At 37.8% G+C, this 21,531-nt stretch overlaps 1 protein-coding gene and 2 non-coding genes across 3 annotated transcripts; 1 reads left to right on the forward strand and 2 right to left on the reverse strand.

The window, feature by feature from the left end:
- Positions 1 to 2,674: 2,674 nt before the first annotated feature.
- Positions 2,675 to 2,783, reverse strand: LOC119630292 (U5 spliceosomal RNA). The gene has a single exon (XR_005246075.1). It is a non-coding gene; the product is annotated as a U5 spliceosomal RNA (small nuclear RNA).
- A 698-nt stretch (positions 2,784 to 3,481) lies between these two features.
- LOC101745323 (proton-coupled folate transporter) lies at positions 3,482 to 14,296 on the reverse strand. Its single transcript, XM_004924686.5, has 7 exons — positions 13,191 to 14,296; positions 12,937 to 13,096; positions 12,592 to 12,693; positions 11,582 to 11,719; positions 5,367 to 5,450; positions 3,991 to 4,147; positions 3,482 to 3,605 (listed from the first exon to the last, which is right to left on the reverse strand). Exons 1-7 carry the CDS (start codon positions 14,007 to 14,009, stop codon positions 3,536 to 3,538), a joined length of 1,530 nt encoding a protein of 509 aa, XP_004924743.1. The 5' UTR covers positions 14,010 to 14,296; the 3' UTR covers positions 3,482 to 3,535.
- Positions 14,297 to 21,175: 6,879 nt separating this feature from the next.
- Positions 21,176 to 21,259, forward strand: Mir2736 (microRNA mir-2736). The gene has a single exon (NR_107292.1). It is a non-coding gene; the product is annotated as a microRNA mir-2736 (primary transcript).
- Positions 21,260 to 21,531: the final 272 nt, after the last annotated feature.

The raw sequence follows: 21,531 nt of genomic DNA on the forward strand, positions 1-21,531 counted from the left end.
AAAAATGATAATATGGAGTGAAATGAAATGAAGATGATTAATTAGAGACATTAATCAACTGGGATGGAATTAAATGACATGATATGAGATGATATGGGATGAAATATAATCTCAGTAAAATGGTGGTAATTTACTGCGATTTTTTCAGTGGCGTTTTGAAGAATCCCGAGAAGTTACGTCCAACGGCTTTGTTTCATTTTCCCACATTTTTGCACTTTCACAGATATTAAACAGTTAATAAACCACCGTTATTACACATTTAAACCTGGAAAAACACTAAATAGACAAAATAAAACAAATCACACAACTTCACTCCTCGCGTTCCCGCCAAAAAGTCCCAATCATAGATAGTATAATGAAGAAAAATGTGATGAAAAAATCATTCTTTTTTTTAAACTAAAAAGGTTTTACATAGAACAGGTTTATCTTTACATATGTAATAACAACTAAATATTTAAAAGCTTACCATTGTCGTGGTCACCGACGATGACAAATTTTAATCATTTCTACGTCTAGCAAAGGCCTCGAAAAACTCCAAGTCAAGAATGCATTTATTTCAGGACACACAAAACTCACGGAGAATTCTGCAAATAGCGGTGCTTTGTGTGCGAAGCTGTAATTCACGGAGTCGAGAGGGTGCTGGAACGCTCATGGGGTGACGTCACACGTCACCTTGCCTCATTAACGTGTCTCAAACAGTTAAGCCCCATTCAAGGAGGTGTCTCGCTACTGAGCACTCGTGTTTTAATAAAAAAAGAACTTAGGCTTGGTGACAAAATTATTAATAATTATTATCGTATTTTATTTGGTCATTAAAAAAACCGGTAACAACGTTTATCGCTCCCCAGAATCTGAGAATAAATCGTAAATTGGATTTTTCTAATAATTCATCTAGCGCGAGAGGCATCCGTAGAATCCTACTGGTGGTAGGACCTCTTGTGAGTCCGCACGGGTAGGTACCACCACCCCGCCTATTTCTACCTTGAAGCAGCAATGCGTTTCGGTTTGAAGGGTGGGGTAGCTGTTGTAATTATACTGAGACCTTAGAACTTATATCTCAAGGCGGGTGGCGCATTTACGTTGTAAACAATAAAAAAAAAAACAGAATATACTGTTGGGAACATATTTGCATTATAATTTACCTTTATTTCAATCCCGCCTATCAGTTTTAATCACGGAATAGATAAATCTATTCCGTGGTTTTAATACTGATAATTGTCTCAACATGGGAGTTAAATGAAAAATCAAACAAAAAAGTAATTTGCGACAAATTAATTACTAGCTTCGTCCTAACCTACCCGGTGCTACGTAAATTTCTACTCAGGTCTCGTTTTTACAGGATTAGTTTTTGCGAGTCCATAGATGCGTACTAACATCCTGCTCCTTATGACCCGCATATTTCGCGTCTCAAAAATAAACATGAACTTCGCTTGAAGTTAAAGTTGTGTAGCTCCTGAGTGAATGATTTAAAATATATATATCACTCACTCCGATAGAATGTATGACTAACTCACACTAGCTCCGAATGTATCAGTAACTCAGTTCTAGCTCACTAGATCACTAGCTCATAATTTGTCTCATGACATGTATCGTGAATTCATGAGCGAATGAAAGATTGAAGTTGAAGTGTGTTTGTTATTTCATTCTTGTCTTGTATGAAATTTGTGACTGTTAGACATGTGTAAGTAATGCGAGTGATATTACTCCGGTAATATTACTCTACGATGTAATGCAACATCACACATTACGCGAAGGAAACAAACATCTCACTATCACCCAATATGTTTCTTTCTTTGTCGTGTAATGTTGCTTAATACACGAACGGAACAGAGCGAGCGAGACAGACCGATCGACCAAAATAAATGAGCAAGCGACACGGAATTATTCCTAGTCATTTTGAACCGTATTACTTGGCCGCTAGGTACATTTTTATACCTATGGTACGTCTGAATTTTAATATAGGTATTTGTTTATATTTTTCATGCGGCCAGCCAGTAGTTCCCCGCAAGTAGTTACCTAATTTTTAATTCGCAACTTTTGTAAAATCCCTAGTCGCTCGTAATTGTTTAGTAATATTTCATATTAATTTTTGTGTTTGAATTACTTAAGCACTTGTATGAAGATAGTTTTATTATTTGTTTTAATGCGTGTTTAATAAGTGAAAGAAAGAACGGCGTCTAAATGAAAGTACAGTCCTCCTTGGATGCACTTTGAGGATATCGCGCCGAAACAATGCATCTACTGCTCTCGTATATTAACATTATTGTCGAGTTCAATTTGCAGTCTAAGTCGCCATATGAAATCCGTTCATCCCACAATAAATTATATTAAGTAAAAAATAAAATTATTATATTATTAAGTAAGTCAATCTCTGTCAAGTAATATAACAGTGTATTACAATACAAAGTTCATACTTTGTATTGTAATACACTACTGTAATGACACACCCGAATCATTACCTAAGTGATGTGTATGAACACATCACTTAAGTAATGATTCGGGTGTATAGATACAATGTATCCGTCGTCACAGTATCTATTGAACGCACCGAGTAATGTTAAGAGTGATGTGTAATGTTTTCGAGTAATATCACCCGTCTGTAAAAGTGATGTCATATCACATTACATTGGCAAGTGATGTTTTGCGCAAGTCTAGTGACTGTATGGAATTTACAAGCCTCACAAGGCATCATAAATATTATAGACTCATTTGAGTGTTCCCCTCCACGGAAATCTTTAGTAAAAGGCGAAAGATTAATACGTGTTGAAGGGAAACCAGAGATACTTAACCAATTTATTAAAAATTACTTAAATGCTCTTTAACAAATAATGAATGCACGATTCAGAAGCCCGAATAATGCCATCTGTTGGCAGTATTCGGAGCTATTAAAGAAGCAGACACTGACAGTGATAAATGATATTACACATGCAGTAAAATAACGTAACTTGTGTTGATATAAAGCTCGAAGGTAAGTACAATAATACTACAATTATTTTAACTGCAGATTTACCTATTATAATAATATGTTAGCCACATTTCATTTTCTGTACAAGCAGTTATACTTTGGAATTAACTCCCTCCAAGCATACGTGCGTGCAAAACCATAGCAGCGTTCAAGAAATCTGTTAAAGAACATAACATATTAAATAAAAGTATATATGTATATATTTGTATAATGTATTATAATATAAAGTAAGTATAATATGTATATGTGTGTGTATTTATTTGTACGTCTATATATTGTTTTTTATCTTGTAATCAATCCACTATGTAATGTTTACTGTATGCACTAAGTTTGTATTCCTAATTCTCCTTTCCTTCTGCGGGCCTACTGGAAGAGATTTCAACCGAAAATAAGTAGTGCCCTTGTACTCTGTATCCTTATTGTAGTGTTTCTTCTAACAGCTGTGTGTACAAAATATAATAAATAAATGAACCATTAGGGTTGGACGATTCTATTGTGTGAAATAAAAAAGCAGTGTGCGCTTATCAGCCTTATATTTTAGAACCTAAATTTTAAACTAATACAATTTTATTATTTTTCCGAATCACATGTTGTGTTTACTTTCCTCTGTGCGTCTTTTTTATGTTCAAAATACAACCACCTGAAATTTAAAAAGTTTAATTATTTTTCGTGTCATCAAATATGACATTTAAGATTCTTAAAAAAAAAAAGAACTGGCCAAAGTAGGAGCCTTATCTATACGGAAAAGGCTTGGCCAATGTCCATGGGTATCAATAATCACTCAAAAGCAGGTAGCCGATGACCGTAAAAAAAAACTTCATTGCACTGTCTTAAAAGGTGACTAAGGGTACAGCCGGTATATCATTTTGTATTCCGTAAACGGATACGCGAAATCCACCATATTATTATACCACCATCCAGCCTGGCGGTCCACCACCCTGCCTATTACCGCCGCAAAACAATCGCGCGTACCATCTTTAAGGATGAGACAGCCGTTATGACATCAAAAAGAAAGTCACACTAACCCAAATATGAAAATAGCAGGTAAAGTCAAACTGGCTCCGAGCAGGAAGACAGCGCCTGGCAGCACGTTGAGCGTCGCCATGTAGACGCGGGAGTAGAGAGGTCCGTAAACCAGCGGCATCATCGCCTCCGCCAGACCGAACAAAGAATTCACCTTGCCTGGATACACCAACTTACTTAGAACATCAATATCTATGTTTGTTAGTAGTAGTTTTAGCGGTAGGCAGCGGCTTGGCTCTGCTCCTGGCATTTCTGAAGTCCATGGGCAACGGTAACCACTCACCATCAGGTGGGCCGTATGCTCGTCTGCCTACAAAAGCAATAAAAATAAAATAGTGTAATCTAAGTTGCTAAAGTAGCTAAAGTGGCGGGATGAAAGGCATGCAGCAGAGATGCGAATGTTGCGATGGATGTGTGGAGTAACGAGAATGGATAGAATACAGATGAATATGTTAGATAAAGTCTGAAAGTGGCACCTGTGACAGAGAAGCTGAGAAGTGCGCATTTGGGATGGTATGGACATGTAATGAGACGAAATGAAAATGAGGTTGGAAAGAAAATGTTAACTATGAATATGGAAGGATATAGAGGAAGAGGTAGAACTAAGGAGAAATGGATGGATTGCGTGAAAGACGATATGGGTAAGAGGGGAGTGAGCGAAGAAATTGTATATGATAGAAGAGTATGGAAGAAGAAAACATGTTGCGCCGACCCCAGGTGACTGGAATAAGTGCAGGATAATGATGAATGATAATGATGTTAGTAGTAGTCGTTTAGAAGTAGTTAAATGAAAGCAAAACTCCAAGAGTCCTGCTAGCAGTTGTTTGAGATAATCTCACTATCTCCTCTTCATAACCGCAGGAATTATCATCCACAGAGCAAAGTCCATTTCCACTACAGTAAACCACTGCATTATTCTATAGTAAGATTCAGAAGAAAATTCCTCCTCATCCTCACTGCTAAGTTTTATCAGAATTTCAATTCTTCACGAGCCCGATATCGAAGATGTTCATAAATTACTATTAATCATTTAATTATGGCTGCCCAGTTGGGGACAAAAATTAAGTGTCTATGTATTACTGTATGCAATTTACATCTTCTTTTTAGTGAAACCAGTTATTAAATTAAGCATATGAATTGTTCTCGGTAGATCCACAAGACAATAGTCATCACAAAGTAAGATGTATTGTCCATCTTGAAACTTAATCTTAAAGTCTAGATTATACTGTTGCAACTGTAATCCCGATTTTCAGAATGAAACAGTATAACTGATTCGCAGTAGAAATAGGATAGGATAGGATAGGATAGGATAGGATTGTGGCACACATCTTACCCTAATGTAAGTTAATAATGCTGTTATTTGTATTGATTAACTTACCAAATTCCTCCCCGCTCACCAGTTTCGTTGCGATCGATCGCATCGCTATGAATGATGTTCCATTTAAAATTTCCATCAACGGAGCTGCGTGAAAAAGAAAATATGTTAATTTTCTGTCTTTATAAATAATTAGCTTTAGCCCGCGACTCCGTCCGCGTGGAATAGTTACTTTGGCGTAACGCTAAATTTTACCTCCACTTCATTTACGTAGAAAATGAAAATATTTTTGAATTATAGAATGTTAAGGAGCTATTTAAAACCCTGTTTTGAAACATTCTTTATTGGTGCTCCACCTGTATTGGTCTAAGAGCAATGTTATATAGCATATAGCCTTCCTCAATAAATGGGCTGTCTAACACTGAAAGAATTTTTCAAATCGCACCAGTAGTTCGGTAGTTCCTGAGATTAGCGCGTTCAAGCAAACAAACTCTTCAGCTTTATAATATTGGTATAGATTTACTATCCGATTTGTACTAGAACAGGGATTCCCAGAGTGGTCCTAGGGGTATAAACGATACGGACTCAACCTAGGAGATTTTGCTGACACTAGCCTTGGCAAGAGCAGTGCCTCGATGAGTCTACCACTGAATCGGAATCGCTACCCTCTGAGAAGATCCCGTGAGAAACTCAGTAGGCGCACTCTACAAGTATGTAATCCCATTCGGCTGTACAGCGTTGTCACATATGCGCCCGAAACGAAATTTTATAAAAGACTAGCCGTACTCGCCCGCTTCGCTGGGCATTTAAAATTAACCTTATTATTTATTGTCATTATTATTAGGGAGTCCAACACTCATATAAATATTAGCCTATCCATTAAGTACATGTATTTTCTACATGGATACCAAGTTTCAAGTCAATCGGATGCATGGTTCAATAGTTATAACGGAACATCCGTAAAAACCACTGTAGATTTATATATTAGTATAGATGATATGAAAACATTCCGCTTGCTGTTACGTAAGCAGACGATTTTGTAAGTCACCTTCATCATTCTCACCGTCGACATTGGCATTGAGATGGCCTTGACCCGAAAAATATTTGAATAATTTCAAAGCGAGATTTCATTCTAAAATACATTCTCAATAAACAACTTGCAAAATCCATATGAAATATCTTTCGTAACTAATACTTAGAGCTCCTGTATTTAATATTATCCTTTTTTTTCATAAAGGTGAACAATAAAACTTATTCTACCTTCATCACTAATAACAACACGCTTTGTTATTCTACAAAGCGTGTTGTTTCAGCTATTTTGCGAACCATTGAAAATCCAATAGGTATAATGAACAACAAAATTTATAACTAGAGAATCGCAGACATCTCATGCACTTCTTATCTGCAATTTACGTACTTAATTATCAGTTTGTTTGACTGCCATTCATATTTGCTATGTGCTTATGATAAATAAAATGAACTACTACAAATACTGCAGTACAATATTTGTTTTAATAAGTTTATTACGTTTTCTAGTAAATTTAAAAGAAGATTCTGATTAAAATTAAATAAATAATTTAAATATTCCTTTGTACATCCATTTAACAATTGTTGAGTTAAGCTCGCCATTTTTTATATCTTATCGCAATTCCTGTATTATATTAACAGTGTGTACAAATAAAGAATAAATAAAATAACAACATAAAAGGTCGAAATATTAATAAAGATTTACATAGTTATTGAAATGTAATGTTTGCAAACACTGGTTTGTTTTGATTTCATTAAAAAAAGTCGTTTTTACGTCAAATGAAAACAGTACGCCGCAAAGCTCAAGTTTTTCGAAAAATTAATGAAGTTGGCGTGATAAAGTTGTTGAAATCGATGCACACCGGCTGCACGCATGAAAGAGTGTCACGTTCTTTTTAGCCTGAGTGTGGAAGTGAGAGCGCTGAACAAGCGATAGAGAGGCACGATCGATCCAAGCGTTAATTTATCGAAAAAAAAATTAAATTTCAGTTAACTCCTTCTTTGTATTTATTGTATTCTTTGTATTTATATATAAATTCAGTGATAATGATTCCATTGAATTCATAAAACAATGAATTTTTTCATCAGTGTATCTTTATGACGTTAGATCCCTAGTACACGGCGTATTTAAAACGTGCAAACGAGACGTGTTTCCAGAACGCGCGTCATCTGCGCCGTAGATGCCGATTTTTGGATTTGTAAAGATTCAAACATGCGTAAAACGCGATGCAAACGCGCGTGAGGAGCGCATTTGTATTGCGTCCGAAGGGGTAGGGGTAGAGGGTAGAGGACGCGCGCTTACGCCGTCGCACTACCCCGACTACCCGCGCCCTTGTACAACTAAACTGATCTGATCAAAACGTAAAAGCTACGAGCGACCACACGTATTTTCTGACGAACGAAATGTGGCCGATAGCGTAGTGTTAGTATGTACTAAGAACGCATGCCTACCTGCTACCTTGCTTAGATGACCAATTTTCAGGTATCAGATACTCAAGGTACATAAAATCATTACCTACTTCACGTAAATTCTGAAGGCTGATTTTTATATATGTCCACCAGACAACTATTTTAAAACTTCTTACAAAAAGACAGACCGATCCAAGGGGACAATCATCGTTCGTCAGAAAATACGTGACCTCTGGGGGCCCTGGGATCTTACTCTATTAGGGTTACTAGGTTCGTTCGAATCTCGTTTGAAGCGCGTATACGCGCGTCATCTGCGCGTCGACTGCGCTTTTAAAATACACCGTGTGCTATGGACCTTATCCGTAAAACTATCGTCCGTAAACCGACTTTACAGACAACCATTTTTTCTTTTTCAAAAACTTTTGATTTTTTAAGGCTCGGGCCATATTATTTGTAACTGTAGAATCAATCAACCGCGCACACTTAGAACGAACCCTATGCAGTACCTGTTTTATAGTCCTACAATAAGATTACATACGTACATAATATTATATAGGTATGACAAAATATTAAATCTCTTTGCCGGTTAAATATTTTACAATAATTGACAACTGTAGTAATCATTTTAATTTTAAATGTGATAAAAAACTTTTTTTATTGCCTTTGCAGGCAGACGAGCATACGGCCCACCTGATAGTAAGCGGTTACCGTCGCTCAGAGACGTCAGCAACGCCAGTGGCAGAGCTAAGTCGCTGCCTACCATTGAGTACTCTCTGCAAGCCACGTTTGAAGAAGGACATGTCATAATGCTCGGTGTTTCCCGTGGAGGGGGGAGCTCATTCCAAACCGGATCGTACGTGGCAGAAAAGATCTTTGGAGTCGCAATGTCGATGAACGCAGCGGTTTCAGATAGGTAGGACCTCTTGTAAGTACGCACGGGTAGGTACCACCACCCTGCCTATTTCTGCCGTGAAGCAGTAATGCGTTTCGGTTTGAAGGGCGGGGCAGCCGTTGTAACTACGAGTATACTTGAGACCTTAGAACTTATATCTCATGAGCTCGCTTCGCTGATATGAGCGAAAACGAAAATATTTTATGAGAGCTTATGAAAGTTAATAATAAAAACGACTCGAGCTCCATCTGTCGTCCACAAAACAACGACCTCGAATTAACAAGGCGATCGGACAAACGACAATCAACGCATACAAAACAAACAGTGTGCTTAGTGCGAGTTTTTTAACGTTCTCGATAGCGTAAAAGTTAACTCAAATTTGTATGCAGTTGGAACAGCGCCCCTAGCGGTAAACGAAGGCAAACTTCCAACTCCATACAAATTTAAGTTAAATTTTACGAACGTTAAATAGCTCGCACTAAGCACACTGATCCCAATAACTACATTTTGCGTTTTAAATGTGAGTTTATAACATAAAATTAATAATTGAACAGCGTCTAATCAAATATTTAATAGTGCACATTAAACCCTTTCACACAACAATATCTGCGTAAATAACAATGTAATATCCGGACGAGGGTTCCATCGTAAATAGCGGAGTCGTGTTTGAAAGTTTAGGTAGTTCGTAAGTTTACGTGGCAACTTACACGGGTGTAGGCCGTGCACCGAGTATTGGTTCCACGAAGTAAATCACAACTACTTATGAGGGTTTACACTTTCATTGGCTTCGACGTCCATAGAGTTTTGTAACGTTTAGATTCGTCAAGTGTTATTAATTCTCTAAACTCATTGTCAAATTCAATCGCTCATATTACGAAATGAAAACATTGGGGTAAGGCGAGCTGAATTTTGTTCAGTTCAACGCATTGAAACACTTTTTTTTTAATTCCTTAAATGGGTGGACGAGCTCACAGCCCTCCTGGTGTTAAGTGGTTACTGGAGCCCATAAACATCCACAACGTAATTACGCCACCCACCTTGAGATATAAGTTCTAAGGTCTCAAGTATAGTTACAACGGCTGCCCCACCCTTCAAACCGAAACGCATTACTGCTTCACGGCAGAAATAGGTTGGGTGGTGGTACCTACCCGTGCGGACTCACAAGAGGTCCTACCACCAATAAACTGTGTAGATTGGTAACAGTTGACCAACTACGCGAACCTGTATACTAGTACGCAACCAGTGTGGTATCCTAGAGTGGAACCCCATCTCTTTCCTTAGGTATCGCTAAATACGCTGGGAGATTCATTGGAGAATGTGCAGCAACGTTATTTGAGTGTTATATCGCCAATCGGCATTTACTGGTGACACTGGTGACAGGGTATGGTGTCAGCACTACGGGAAGATACCATGATCCTGCTTATTGCCGCTAAGATGTGCATTTCACTTCGAATTTCGGGACAGGCGTCATATAAAGTGATAGAGACTTTTAACTCATTTGTCAAATCACTGATACCTACTTTACACCGCGTGGGCCATGATCTCATTTATCTACTGTTAATATGTATGTAACCTCTATACGATTAATCCTTAAAGAGGTTAATATGTTATTTATATCATTCTTCTATAGATGACATAAATAGAATTTCGATTATTGAAACATTAGAACATTAGACATATAAAGAGCATTTTTGCAATATTAAAATATAAAAAGATATAAAAATAATGGTGAAGCAATAGTTTTAAATGTTGTTTCTCTTTATAAGAGCAACTCAATTGCTATAGTTTTACAAAGCTAAACTGTATTTTGATACAAATGAAATAATACGTTATATGTATAACAACCTAATTCTACGCACACATTCACTTGGTTAATAAAAACAGATTTTTTTATTATCTCAATGCTTACAAATAATTTAGGTAAATTTGTCGCTACGGTTGCACAGCTCTAAATCATGGCCACCTTGACACGAAGACAAATCACAGAATGCACTATTCCGAAACAAATGGACCTCATACCGGACTTAGGGTCACCCCCTCGCTATTTGGGATGCGGAGCGGAAAAATAGAACAATAATTCTAGAAGTAGTAAATGGCACTTAATTGGCACACTCTAGCATTTAATCAAAAGAGCTAAGGTCTACTCATCTATTCATCTTTATAATAATCTAGTTAGAAAAGTTGAAAACCTTGACATATTTGGCGATTCCCTTCCAATATTTAAGAACAAAATTATAAAAAGTTGTTGTTGAACCTCAGCTTCGGCCTTGGTCTGAGTACTCGGGTATTACTGTCCTTGTTGTCTTTCTGTTTTTAATTTTTTATTATTATTTATAGTATTGTTAAATCTCTATTAATATGTTAATGTAATGCATGCTGTGATTGCCTATAATTAGAGTTGCAGTTATCAATTGCTCTATACATGTCAATGTTATTTTATGTCTTACTGTAAATCCTGTCGGTAATCCTTAAATAAATAAATAAATTTAATGTATCGTATAATAATCCAAACTATGTTTGTGAACCAGCGTAGGATATGCAAGTAGGCGAAGCTTAAGTTACTCTATCAAAACAACAACAAGTGGCTCAGTAGTCGTGGCGGTGATAAGCTTGCACACCACGCTAACAGCGTCACCTTGCTCGCGGCTTGCCTTCCTAGTTCTGACGCGAAACGTTCAGCCACAAAGAATTTTAGTAGGTTTGATCGCCCCAACGCTTGGACAGAAGCCCGGCGATTTCGAAAAACAAAAGAATGAAAAAGTACATAAATAAAGATATTAAAAATAATAAAAATATAAATATCTATAGGTTATGAAAAGTGTCAGTGTGATTTTACGCCACTTATTATCAAATACTGTACAAATTGAAAATAATATTTAACAATTTATATAGTTATAAAACGTTCAAAAGTCGGCAGCCCTAATCTCGGCCCTGTATCATGATTACTCACCGATATATATCTCCAAGTTGTTCCTGGCGAAAGCGTATACGAAAGCTCCCATGATTTTGCTGATAATGGATATTATTCCTAGTATTGTGTCATCTACTTTCAGGTAATTGCTAAAGAGACTCATCGAGAACAGTGTACCTGAAGAAATGAAACTCCATAAGTTTATGTTTTAACTCATAAAATGGCTTTATTGTGAACAGTTACCTATGCAGTGAACTGCTCGAACAGTATGACATAAAACCTAGCTCATACCATCAGCGCAATGAGCTTCTTACGATCTTTTCAGCGGGTACTGGTGGTAGGTCCTCTTGTGAGTCCGCGCGGGTAGGTACCACCGCCCTGCCTATTTCTGCCGTGAAGCAGTAATACGTTTCGGTTTGAAGGGTGAGACAGCCGTTGTAACTATACTGAGATCTTAGAACTTATATCTCAATGTGGGTAGCGCATTTACGTTGTAGATGGCCATGGGCTCCAATAACCACTTAACACCAGGTGGGCTGTTAGCTCGTCCACACATCTAAGCAATAAAAAAAGGTCGGATAGTAGATTCACTAGTAAAGAAGCTGCCCTTAGCTACTAGGACCCCTGCAGAGGCACTCGGGCTGCTGTTAGCAAATCCGACCCTTCCTGGTAGGTTCCGTGCTAATTAAGCCCTCTGGGCCACTACCAAACCCTCTATACCAAGGAACAAAAAAGCAGCCATGTGTTCCGGCTTGAAGCTTTCAGTGCGCATATCACGCATATCTGTGGAGTTCGGTAACCACTTAATACCACATGGACCATGACCATGCATTATTATTGCAAGTGGTGATTGAATACTTGGTTTATTATTTAAAAGGCATTTTTAAAATGTCCAACTGAAGGAAAAGGTATTCCTTTTAAAGGTAAGCCTTTTGCTTCGTAAAAGAAATAGGTAAGTTGAGGGTACCTTAAAAATGCAGGCCCACCGTTTAGATCTATACTTGCCAATTCATTAATTAAACTAAGAGTCATGTAAAAATTATCCTTACCTATTAAATTAGTTAGCATAGCGTATGTAGACCAAAAACTGAATTGAATTTCATTCCAATTGAATCTATATCTCGCGAACAGATACATCACGGTGAACTCACCTGTAATATAAGATTAGTGTTAAAGATTATAACTGACCAAAGTTTCGGACAATTTTACGAGCTTACAAGTCTTCATAACTAAAATTTACAGTCTTTTGCCAAATGTATTTATCCACCTTGAGTTTTGAGGCTTAGCCATAAATCAGTGCGCCTTTGCTTCCACATTAACAACGCAAGACGTGGCGAAAGAAGCATAAAACAACTTTATCTTATATTATATGTAACGATTGTATTTAAGATTACCATGCATTGGTCCAAATACGACACAGACCACTATTAGCAGTAAAGCCACACGCAATCGTCGATTTCCTGGCCCCTTCTTAAATGCCACTTTAAAAGTCTCCAAAACTAGTCGGACGTCAAAGAATTCTCTTAAGAAACTTCCGCAGCCAGTCTTTTTGCTCTGAAAACACAGTGAGGGTAGCCAATTCAGTAATCACATCAAGTAATTAAGCATCTGAACATAATTAATTATAACTCGACTAGTAAATTTTTACCTCTTTCTCTGCGACAACTTTATTCGGTTCTTCTAAATAGTAGTAGCCATAGACCAGACTGAACAAGTAAAGCATTACTGACAACGTAAAAACGCCGTAGTAGCCAATCAAATTCAATAGAATCCCACTTAAAGCACTGCCGATCGGATAACCAAGAGACATAAACATGTTGACCAAACCGACTCTGTAAGTTCGGTTCTCCACTGTAGTTATATCACCTACATAGCTAAAGGCACCAATGAAATTCGTGAACCATCCCCCAGTGATCGCCGGGAAAATAGATTCAGTAAACGCCGTCACTTCAACGGGTAATTCATAAAAGAAATATGTGTTTACGATGAAACCCAAACAAGATAAAAATTCACCAACTATCGGCAGCAAAATGCACGCTTTTCTTTTACCAGTCTTGTCGCTCCACGCCCCGACGAATAATATCACACATACTGGTATAGCCGTTTGCACAACGTTTTTCCAAACTTGGACACTCGCTATCAGTCTTTGTACGTTTTCTTCCGCCTCCGTGTAGTTTTCCGTTTGTCGTAATGTTAAAGCCGTGCAGACCTCGTCTGAGTAATTAAGGTTGACTCTACAAGCCTTGTCTAAGCTCAGATTCTGGACCGCCAGTGAGGCCAGAACACTAGGCATCACGTAGCAAGCCATTATAGGCTCCACGGTTGTGTTATCTTTTATTAATTTCAATCGTTGTTTGAATGTAAGCTTTTTTATTTCGCGAACGTTTTCTGATTTCAACGGGCATGTTTCGTGAGATCCTTTCGAGCACTCTTCATCGTCACAAACTTTCAGGTCTTTAACAGCCATTGTATTGCATAATAGATACTTTTGTGGTCGATAGTGAATTTAATGAGAATCAAACAGTTACTGTTGTCGAACAATCATTTATAATGATTATATTCGCGTATTTACTTGTTCTTTATATAATAGTACTCGATAAATCTCAATATTTGTAGAGTATTAGTGTCTCAGTTAGATAAAACTGATGTTTGTTTCTGAACGTGATTGCAGCGATGCGGCGTATTCAAAAGATGATATAATTGTAGAAAACAAAGGAACTATGTACCGTTTTTTAGTGCAAAATTTGTTGCTTAATTTTAGCTTCGTATAGATAGTGCATACCAAGACGCATGATTATTTTCATATGAATGGCATCACATGACATAACACCATTCCCAAGCAAGCCGTAATGAACTACTAGTCTAAGGTACCTACGTGACGAACGGAAAGCAATGCCGACCATGAGGCCGCTGACCCCCACGAGTTATTCAATTTTTATTTATCTTACATTGGGTGTAATGCAAAAATCATTAGTAATGTTTAATGTCCCGAATAACTATTGAGAGATATTTTTAAAGCTATTTTGGTTCGCTAATCGTTGTGATGTTTCCTTGTCGTTAAAATTAAAGTCACAATGAATTAACCCACTTCGATAAAGCGGCACGACACGAGAACCCTCTCATCGTGGCCGCCGGTAACTACATTCCCGATCCTGCAGAAAGAATGGAAAGCAGTCGACGTCGCCCAAAACACGTCATCTCGGATCCTCCCAATCCACTAACGGTGCTTCTAGGTACTTCAAGCACCGGTCACCGTAAGTTAACTCTCAGACACATCCCACTGAATTTCTCGCCGGATCTTCTCACTGGGTCGCGTTTCCGATCCGGTGGTAGATTCTGCGAAGCACGGCTCTTGCTAGGGTTCGTGTTAGCAACGTCGTCAGGTTTGAGCCCCGTGAGCTCACCTACTAGTTAAGGTTACGCTGGAATAGCCTCTCAAGGCTGCAATGAATTAAGGCTATGAATTAACAATATTATTATAACTAACTAGCTGTACCCGTCCGCTTCGCTGGGCATTTAAAATCTATTATATATTAATACGTGAAGCAAAAACTTTGTATCCCTTTTTACGAAAATTGCGCGGACGGAGGAGTATGAAATTTTCCACACTTATAGAGAATATAGAAAAGAAGTGCACAATTAGACCAGGGTAGAAGCCTTTAAAAATAATGAAAAGTGAAAGAAAATAATAGTAGGATGAAACCCATTAGAAAAGGAGGACAATATTATAAAAATGGAAGGAACAATAATTTACGGGCGATCTGAGGTCGGGAAGGGGACGGGGGGGGGGGGGGGGGGGATTAAGGGTAAAAAACGGTTTTTCTCGATTTCCGGCAAAACTAAAAGTCCTATGGAAAAAAGTCAAATGGCAAAGTTGTAGGTAATAAAAAGATCTAACACTTTTGTATTTACACTTTTTTCACATAACCTCAAAATTTATGTAAAAAATTAAAAAAAACCAAGTTTTTGGTTTTTTATTTTTATCTTTTTCAAACAAAAATCTTTTTTCACGAAATTTGCTGAAAACTTACCTTTTTATGTCTCAAATACGCTGTAATTTATTTGATTAGAAATATTTATTTTTTCACCTTATTTTGAATTAATATCAAAAAAGGACCCTAATTTTCAATCGAAAATTCACCCGTCAAAATATCAGCTTTTTTCAAAAAGTTGGTATGTTTTCTACTCGTTGAAAGCTCTACTTTCCGATGGTGAAAAAAAAATGTTACTATAGTAAAAAAAAACTCGATTTCAAATATATTTTTTTAATTATTATATACAATTTTTTATTTTAAAATTTACCATTTAATTACTCGAAAAACATAAGATTATAAGTTACATTGATAAAAAAAAATTGCAAATCAAAATATACTACTATAATTAACAAACAAATAAGTTAATAAAATTCATATTTAATAAGACATCTACAATATTTGGAGAAAGTTGTCGAATCTTCTTTAAATTATATGCGTAGATGCCTATTTATAACTATTTTTAGATAACTTATATACCTGAGTGACCTACGAAAAATTTTAGCACATCAAAAGATATTTGAAACATATGAAATATACATGAAAATCAGCCAAAAGTTAGTTATTAAAAATATATATATTTTATATATATATTTATATATTTTTTATAGATTTTTAATATATTGTTTATGTATTTAGAAATAATTTTTTTCCTGGGAGTAACTAAATTTGTTTGTGCAAAATTAAGGAGATTATTATTTTTTAATAACTAACTTTTGGCTGACTTTCATGTATTTCAAATACCTTTTGATGTGCTAAAATTTTTCGTAGGTCACTCAGGTATATAATATTAAGTTATCTAAAAATAGTTATAAATAGGCATCTACGCATATAATTTAAAGAAGATTCGACAACTTTCTCCAAATATTGTAAATGTCTTATTAAATATGAATTTTATTAACTTATTTGTTTGTTAATTATAGTACTATATTTTGATTTGAAATTTTTTTCTATCAATGTAACATGTAATCTTATGTTTTTCGAGTAATTAAAGTGTAAATATTAAAATAAAAAATGGTATATAATACTTAAAAAAATATATTCGAATTCGAGATTTTTTTAGATTTTTTGCATTTTCTGAGAAGATTTACTATAGTAACATAATTTTTTTTTCACCATCGGAAAGTAGAGATTTCAACGAGCAGAAAACATACCAACTTTTTGAAAAAAGCTGATATTTTGACGGGTGAACTTTCGATTGAAAATTAGGGTCCTTTTTCGATATTAATTCAAAATAAGGTGAAAAAATAAATATTTCTAATCAAATAAATTACAGCGTATTTGGGACATAAAAAGGTAAGTTTTCAGCAAATTTCGAAAACATTTTTTTTTTTTTGAAAAAGATAAAAATAAAAATAAAACTTGGTTTTTTTAATTTTTTACATAAATTTTGAGGTTATGTGAAAAAAGTGTAAATACAAAAGTGTTAGATCTTTTTATTACCTACAACTTTGCCATTTGACTTTTTTCCATAGGACTTTTAGTTTTGCCGGAAATCGAGAAAAACCGTTTTTTACCCTAAACCTACCCCCCCCCCCCCCCCAACCCCTTCCCGACCTCACATCGCCCGTAAATTATTTTTCCTTTCATTTTTATAATATTCCCCTCCTTTTGTAATGGGTTTCATCCTACTATTATTTTTTTTGGTTTTAAAAATTATCGACACTGATCTAAATGCTAATATTTTTTTTAAATAATGCATAAAATATACATTAAATCAATAAAGAAAACATTACACACACTACATTTTTTTTTTTTTTTTTGACAGGAGGAAATCGCCGGACTCCCACCCTCCACTGGGGATGGAGGGTGGGGCATGTCGGAGTCGAACCGACTAAAACCTCCTGTCGCTCAACAACCAACGTCCAACCCTCGCATGAGACAGAACTCATGAAAAGGCAAGGGGAGGAGAGTGAAGCGTTTAGTGCGGAGCACATCTCTCCCATCACCCTCCCCCTCGGGACGCCGGGCCAGCGGGGGAGGGTGATGGGAGATGATGATGATTATGATGGTGATGATTACACACACTACATACCATGTATTTGACGCACACACGCATACTATTTATTTATTGTCAAACTTTTGTTCTTGACGTCTGTTGTCAAATTGAGATTAAATATTGTTTGTCTTTATTAATATGTAGTTTGTTATTTGTACTCTCGGGAATATTATGCTCCGAACACATAAAAGTCAAACACACCAATTCAACAATCATATAATAATATAATATTATGTGTACAATGTTCTAATAAAAAGTATAAAGAGTAAACAAGTCACTAGGCACTACATGACACCAATTCAAACTAAAATTATAATACGTTTTTACAAATCACTTAAATCGACGCGCGCGAATCTCGCCGTGTGACGTCACGGGACACCTGCGCGTTCGGGAACTCCGATCGCGACCGATGACGCCCGAGTGCAACCGAATGTTGCACGCTACATCAGCCCCCCCGGAGACCGTTACGGTCGATAAAAATCGGGAAAGCGTACTTGACGTCCAGATTTCGTTCTTTGCACTGAACGTGAAATGCTTGGAGATGAATCAGCAAAGTGAGATTCCGAGTCGCTTAAGAAGTACGCCGGCTTCAATCTGTCTAATGACACCGTGGCAGGCTTTCCTTTGATATCTATTTTGTAATATTTATCTCGACGTTCTAGTACCGTATAGGGTCCTGTGTATGGCGGCTGCAGAGGTTTTCTAATAGCGTCTTGGCGGAGAAAAACTTGATTTGAAGATGATAACTGTTTACTTATGAAAACTGGAGAAGTACCATGATGTATCACAGGCGTTGGTTTGATCTTTCGGATGTAGGCTCTTAGACGGGAAAGAAAATCATTATGGTCTACGACTTCTGTTGTCGAGGTGTTGAAAAATGTACCCGGTAATCGTAGGGGTTCTCCATACACCAACTCTGCAGATGACGAACCAACATCTTCCTTCCATGCCGAACGTATTCCGAGAAGTACCCAAGGTAGAACTTCATACCATTCATCGTTCTCGTGGCACATAATTGCCGATTTGAGCTGGCGGTGGAATCTTTCGACCATACCATTTGCGGCTGGATGGTACGCTGTTGTTTGAATATGATGGGCTCCTGTTAATCTAGAAAGTTCTTTAAACAAATATGCATCGAACTGTTTACCTCTGTCCGTCGTAATTTTCTCTGGGCAGCCAAAACGTGATATCCAGCCCGTAACGAAGGCTCTTGCCACTGTCTCAGCTTTGATATCATAGAGCGGCATAACCTCTGGCCAACGTGTAAATCTGTCCACTACTGTAAGACAGTATTTAAAATCGTGTGAAGCTGGCAGAGGTCCAATGAGATCTATATGTACGTGACTAAATCTATTAGATGGAGGAATAAACGCATGTACGGGAGACTGTATATGCCGTGTGATTTTCGCGCGCTGGCATGGGAGACATGTGCGTACCCAGTTGCTGCAGTCCTTCTTAATGCTAGGCCAGACATATTTCTGTGTCATCAATCTTACAGTAGCTTTTACTCCTGGATGACTCAACCCGTGAATATTATCGAACGCTTGTTTACGAAACTGTGACGTCAGATAAAGTCGAAGAGAAGGGCTACGAGTATCACAATATAAGCTCTCACCCGAACCAGAAATGTTGATTTTCTGTAGGTCAAGTGAAGAGCCGCATTCTAGCAGTTTTTATAGTTCTTGGTCGTCTTTTTGCGAAGATGCTAAAGCATGCATATCAAGCTCACTCGTAATTGCTTCTGTGCGGGAAAGAGCGTCTGCCACTACGTTATCGTCTCCTGAAATATGTCGTACATCGGTTGTAAATTGTGACACAAAATCAAAATAGCGAAATTGCCGCGGAGAACAGTTTTCTGATGCTTTTTTGAATGCTGAGACTATTGGTTTGTGATCGGTAAGCACAGTGAAAACTCTGCCTTCCACCATATGTCTAAAGTGCTTTACTGCTTCATAGATAGCTAACAACTCTCTATCGAATGGGCTATACTTTCTTTGAGCTTTATTCAATTTTTTTGAAAAGAATCCGAGTGGTTGCTGTCCTTCATCTGTCTTTTGCTGTAGTACGGCACCGATTGCATTATCAGAAGCATCCGTACAGAGTATCAAAGCTGCCGATGGGTTAGGATGAGCTAGCAATGTCGCTTCAGCTAAACTTTTCTTACAAGCGATAAAGGCTTCCAGCAGTTCAGCTGACCAGGTAATAGGCGTACGGGGTTTTAAAGCTGGGCCGGACAAAACATTATGGAGTGGAGCCTGGATATTTGCAGCTTTAGGCATGAAACGTCTATAAAAATTAACCATACCCAGAAATCTTCGTAATTCTTTGATAGTTTTCGGCTGCGGGAAGTTCTGGATCGCCTCCACTTTCTGAAGAAGCGGTCTGGTGCCCGAAGATGATACGGCGTAGCCTAAAAAATCTACCTGAGGCTCACCAAACACGCATTTCGAAACATTAATAACAACGCCGTGGTCCTGGAGACGTTGAAATACTTTCTTCAGATGTTCCAGGTGCAATGTCTCGTTCTGGCTCCCTATTAAAATATCATCGATATAAGGATAACAAAAGTCAAGGTCTCTCAAGATTTCATCCATGAAGCGTTGAAATGTTTGAGCTGCGTTGCAAAGACCGAAGCTCATAAACGGAAATTCAAATAATCCGAAAGGAGTCGTAACAGCTGTTTTCGCTATATCTGCTGGGTTTACTGGTAATTGATTATAAGCTCGGATCAAATCGATTTTGCTGTAGACGGTACACCCAAAAAGGTTATGTGAAAAGTCGCCTATATGGCGAACCGGGTATCGGTCAGGTATTGTACGCGCATTTAATGCCCGATAGTCGCCACACACGCGCCACTCATTATTTTTCTTCGGAACTAAGTGTAATGGCGATGACCATGGACTGTCTGATCTTACTGCAATACCTGCTCTTACCATATCCTCGAACTCACGGGTGGCTATTCGGAGTCGATCCGGTGCTAGACGACGAGGACGACTGAATACTGGTGGCCCTGGAGTGGTACGGATGTGGTGAAACGTATTATGTTTAATTTTACGCTTAGACAGGTCCCCAGCCGGACGAGTGATGTCCGGAAACTGAGAAAGCAAATCATGATAGCGTGAAGTACCTGTAACAGACTTAATTTGATATAAATCGGTTGACGCAGGTTGAGCGTGAGCACTGAGCGACGTTATATTGTCTATCAAACGGTGATGTCTAGCATCCAGTAATAAGTTATAATGCGACAAAAAATCTATGCCTATAATAGGCTTGCCGACGTCGGCTATAACGAAACGCCAAAAGAATGCACGTCTAAGTCCAAAATCTAAAGAAATGTTTATCCAACCGAACGTGTTTATGGTTGAACCGTTTGCTGCATACAGTTTATAGTCTGTTTTCACACATTGTCGATTTTGTACGCACTTATACGGGTAAACACATAAGTCTGAACCGGTGTCAACTAAATATTGCACTTTTGTCTTACGATCGGTTACAAAAACACGGCCAGCTGTCACACTACCGCAGTCAGGAGTCGCCGTCTTCACTGACTGCTTGTTTCGTTTCCCTCTCTGAAGGAACACGGCTCCCGGCACTTCGTAGATTTGTTACCAAAACGTCGATGGTACCAGCAGAGCCTTGTATCTACGCTGGAGCGGCTTCGGGATCGTTGACGCCAGCGCGGGGACTGTGCTCGAGTTCTCGAGCGCGAATGGGAAATAGCCGACAGCTCATCCATCTTCTTTGCGAGATCATCAATGCGGCGTGTCAGTTGTTCCATAGTAAACGTAGAAGAAGAAACTTCGGTTGTGGGAACTGCCGTAGACATTGCAGCCACTTGATTCTGAGGTTGGAGCGTAATCTCATGAATTTTATCAACAATTTGAGCGACTGAGTCTAGAGGGAGATCGACTTGCACTGCTATAATCGCTTGTACGTGACTAGGTAAACGACTCGTCCAT

Source organism: Bombyx mori, chromosome 22, assembly GCF_030269925.1.
Source record: "Bombyx mori chromosome 22, ASM3026992v2".
Lineage (NCBI taxonomy): Eukaryota > Metazoa > Arthropoda > Insecta > Lepidoptera > Bombycidae > Bombyx > Bombyx mori.

Coding starts and splice junctions, on each gene's coding strand:
- LOC101745323 (XM_004924686.5), bottom strand. CDS start 14,009: ATGGCTGTTAAAGACCTGAAAGTTTGTGACGATGAAGAGTGCTCGAAA. Junction 13,097..13,190: donor AAGTTGTCGCAGAGAAAGAG/GTAAAAATTTAC, acceptor CTGTGTTTTCAG/AGCAAAAAGACTGGCTGCGG. Junction 4,148..5,366: donor GGTGAGCGGGGAGGAATTTG/GTAAGTTAATCA, acceptor TGGTGTATCCAG/GCAAGGTGAATTCTTTGTTC.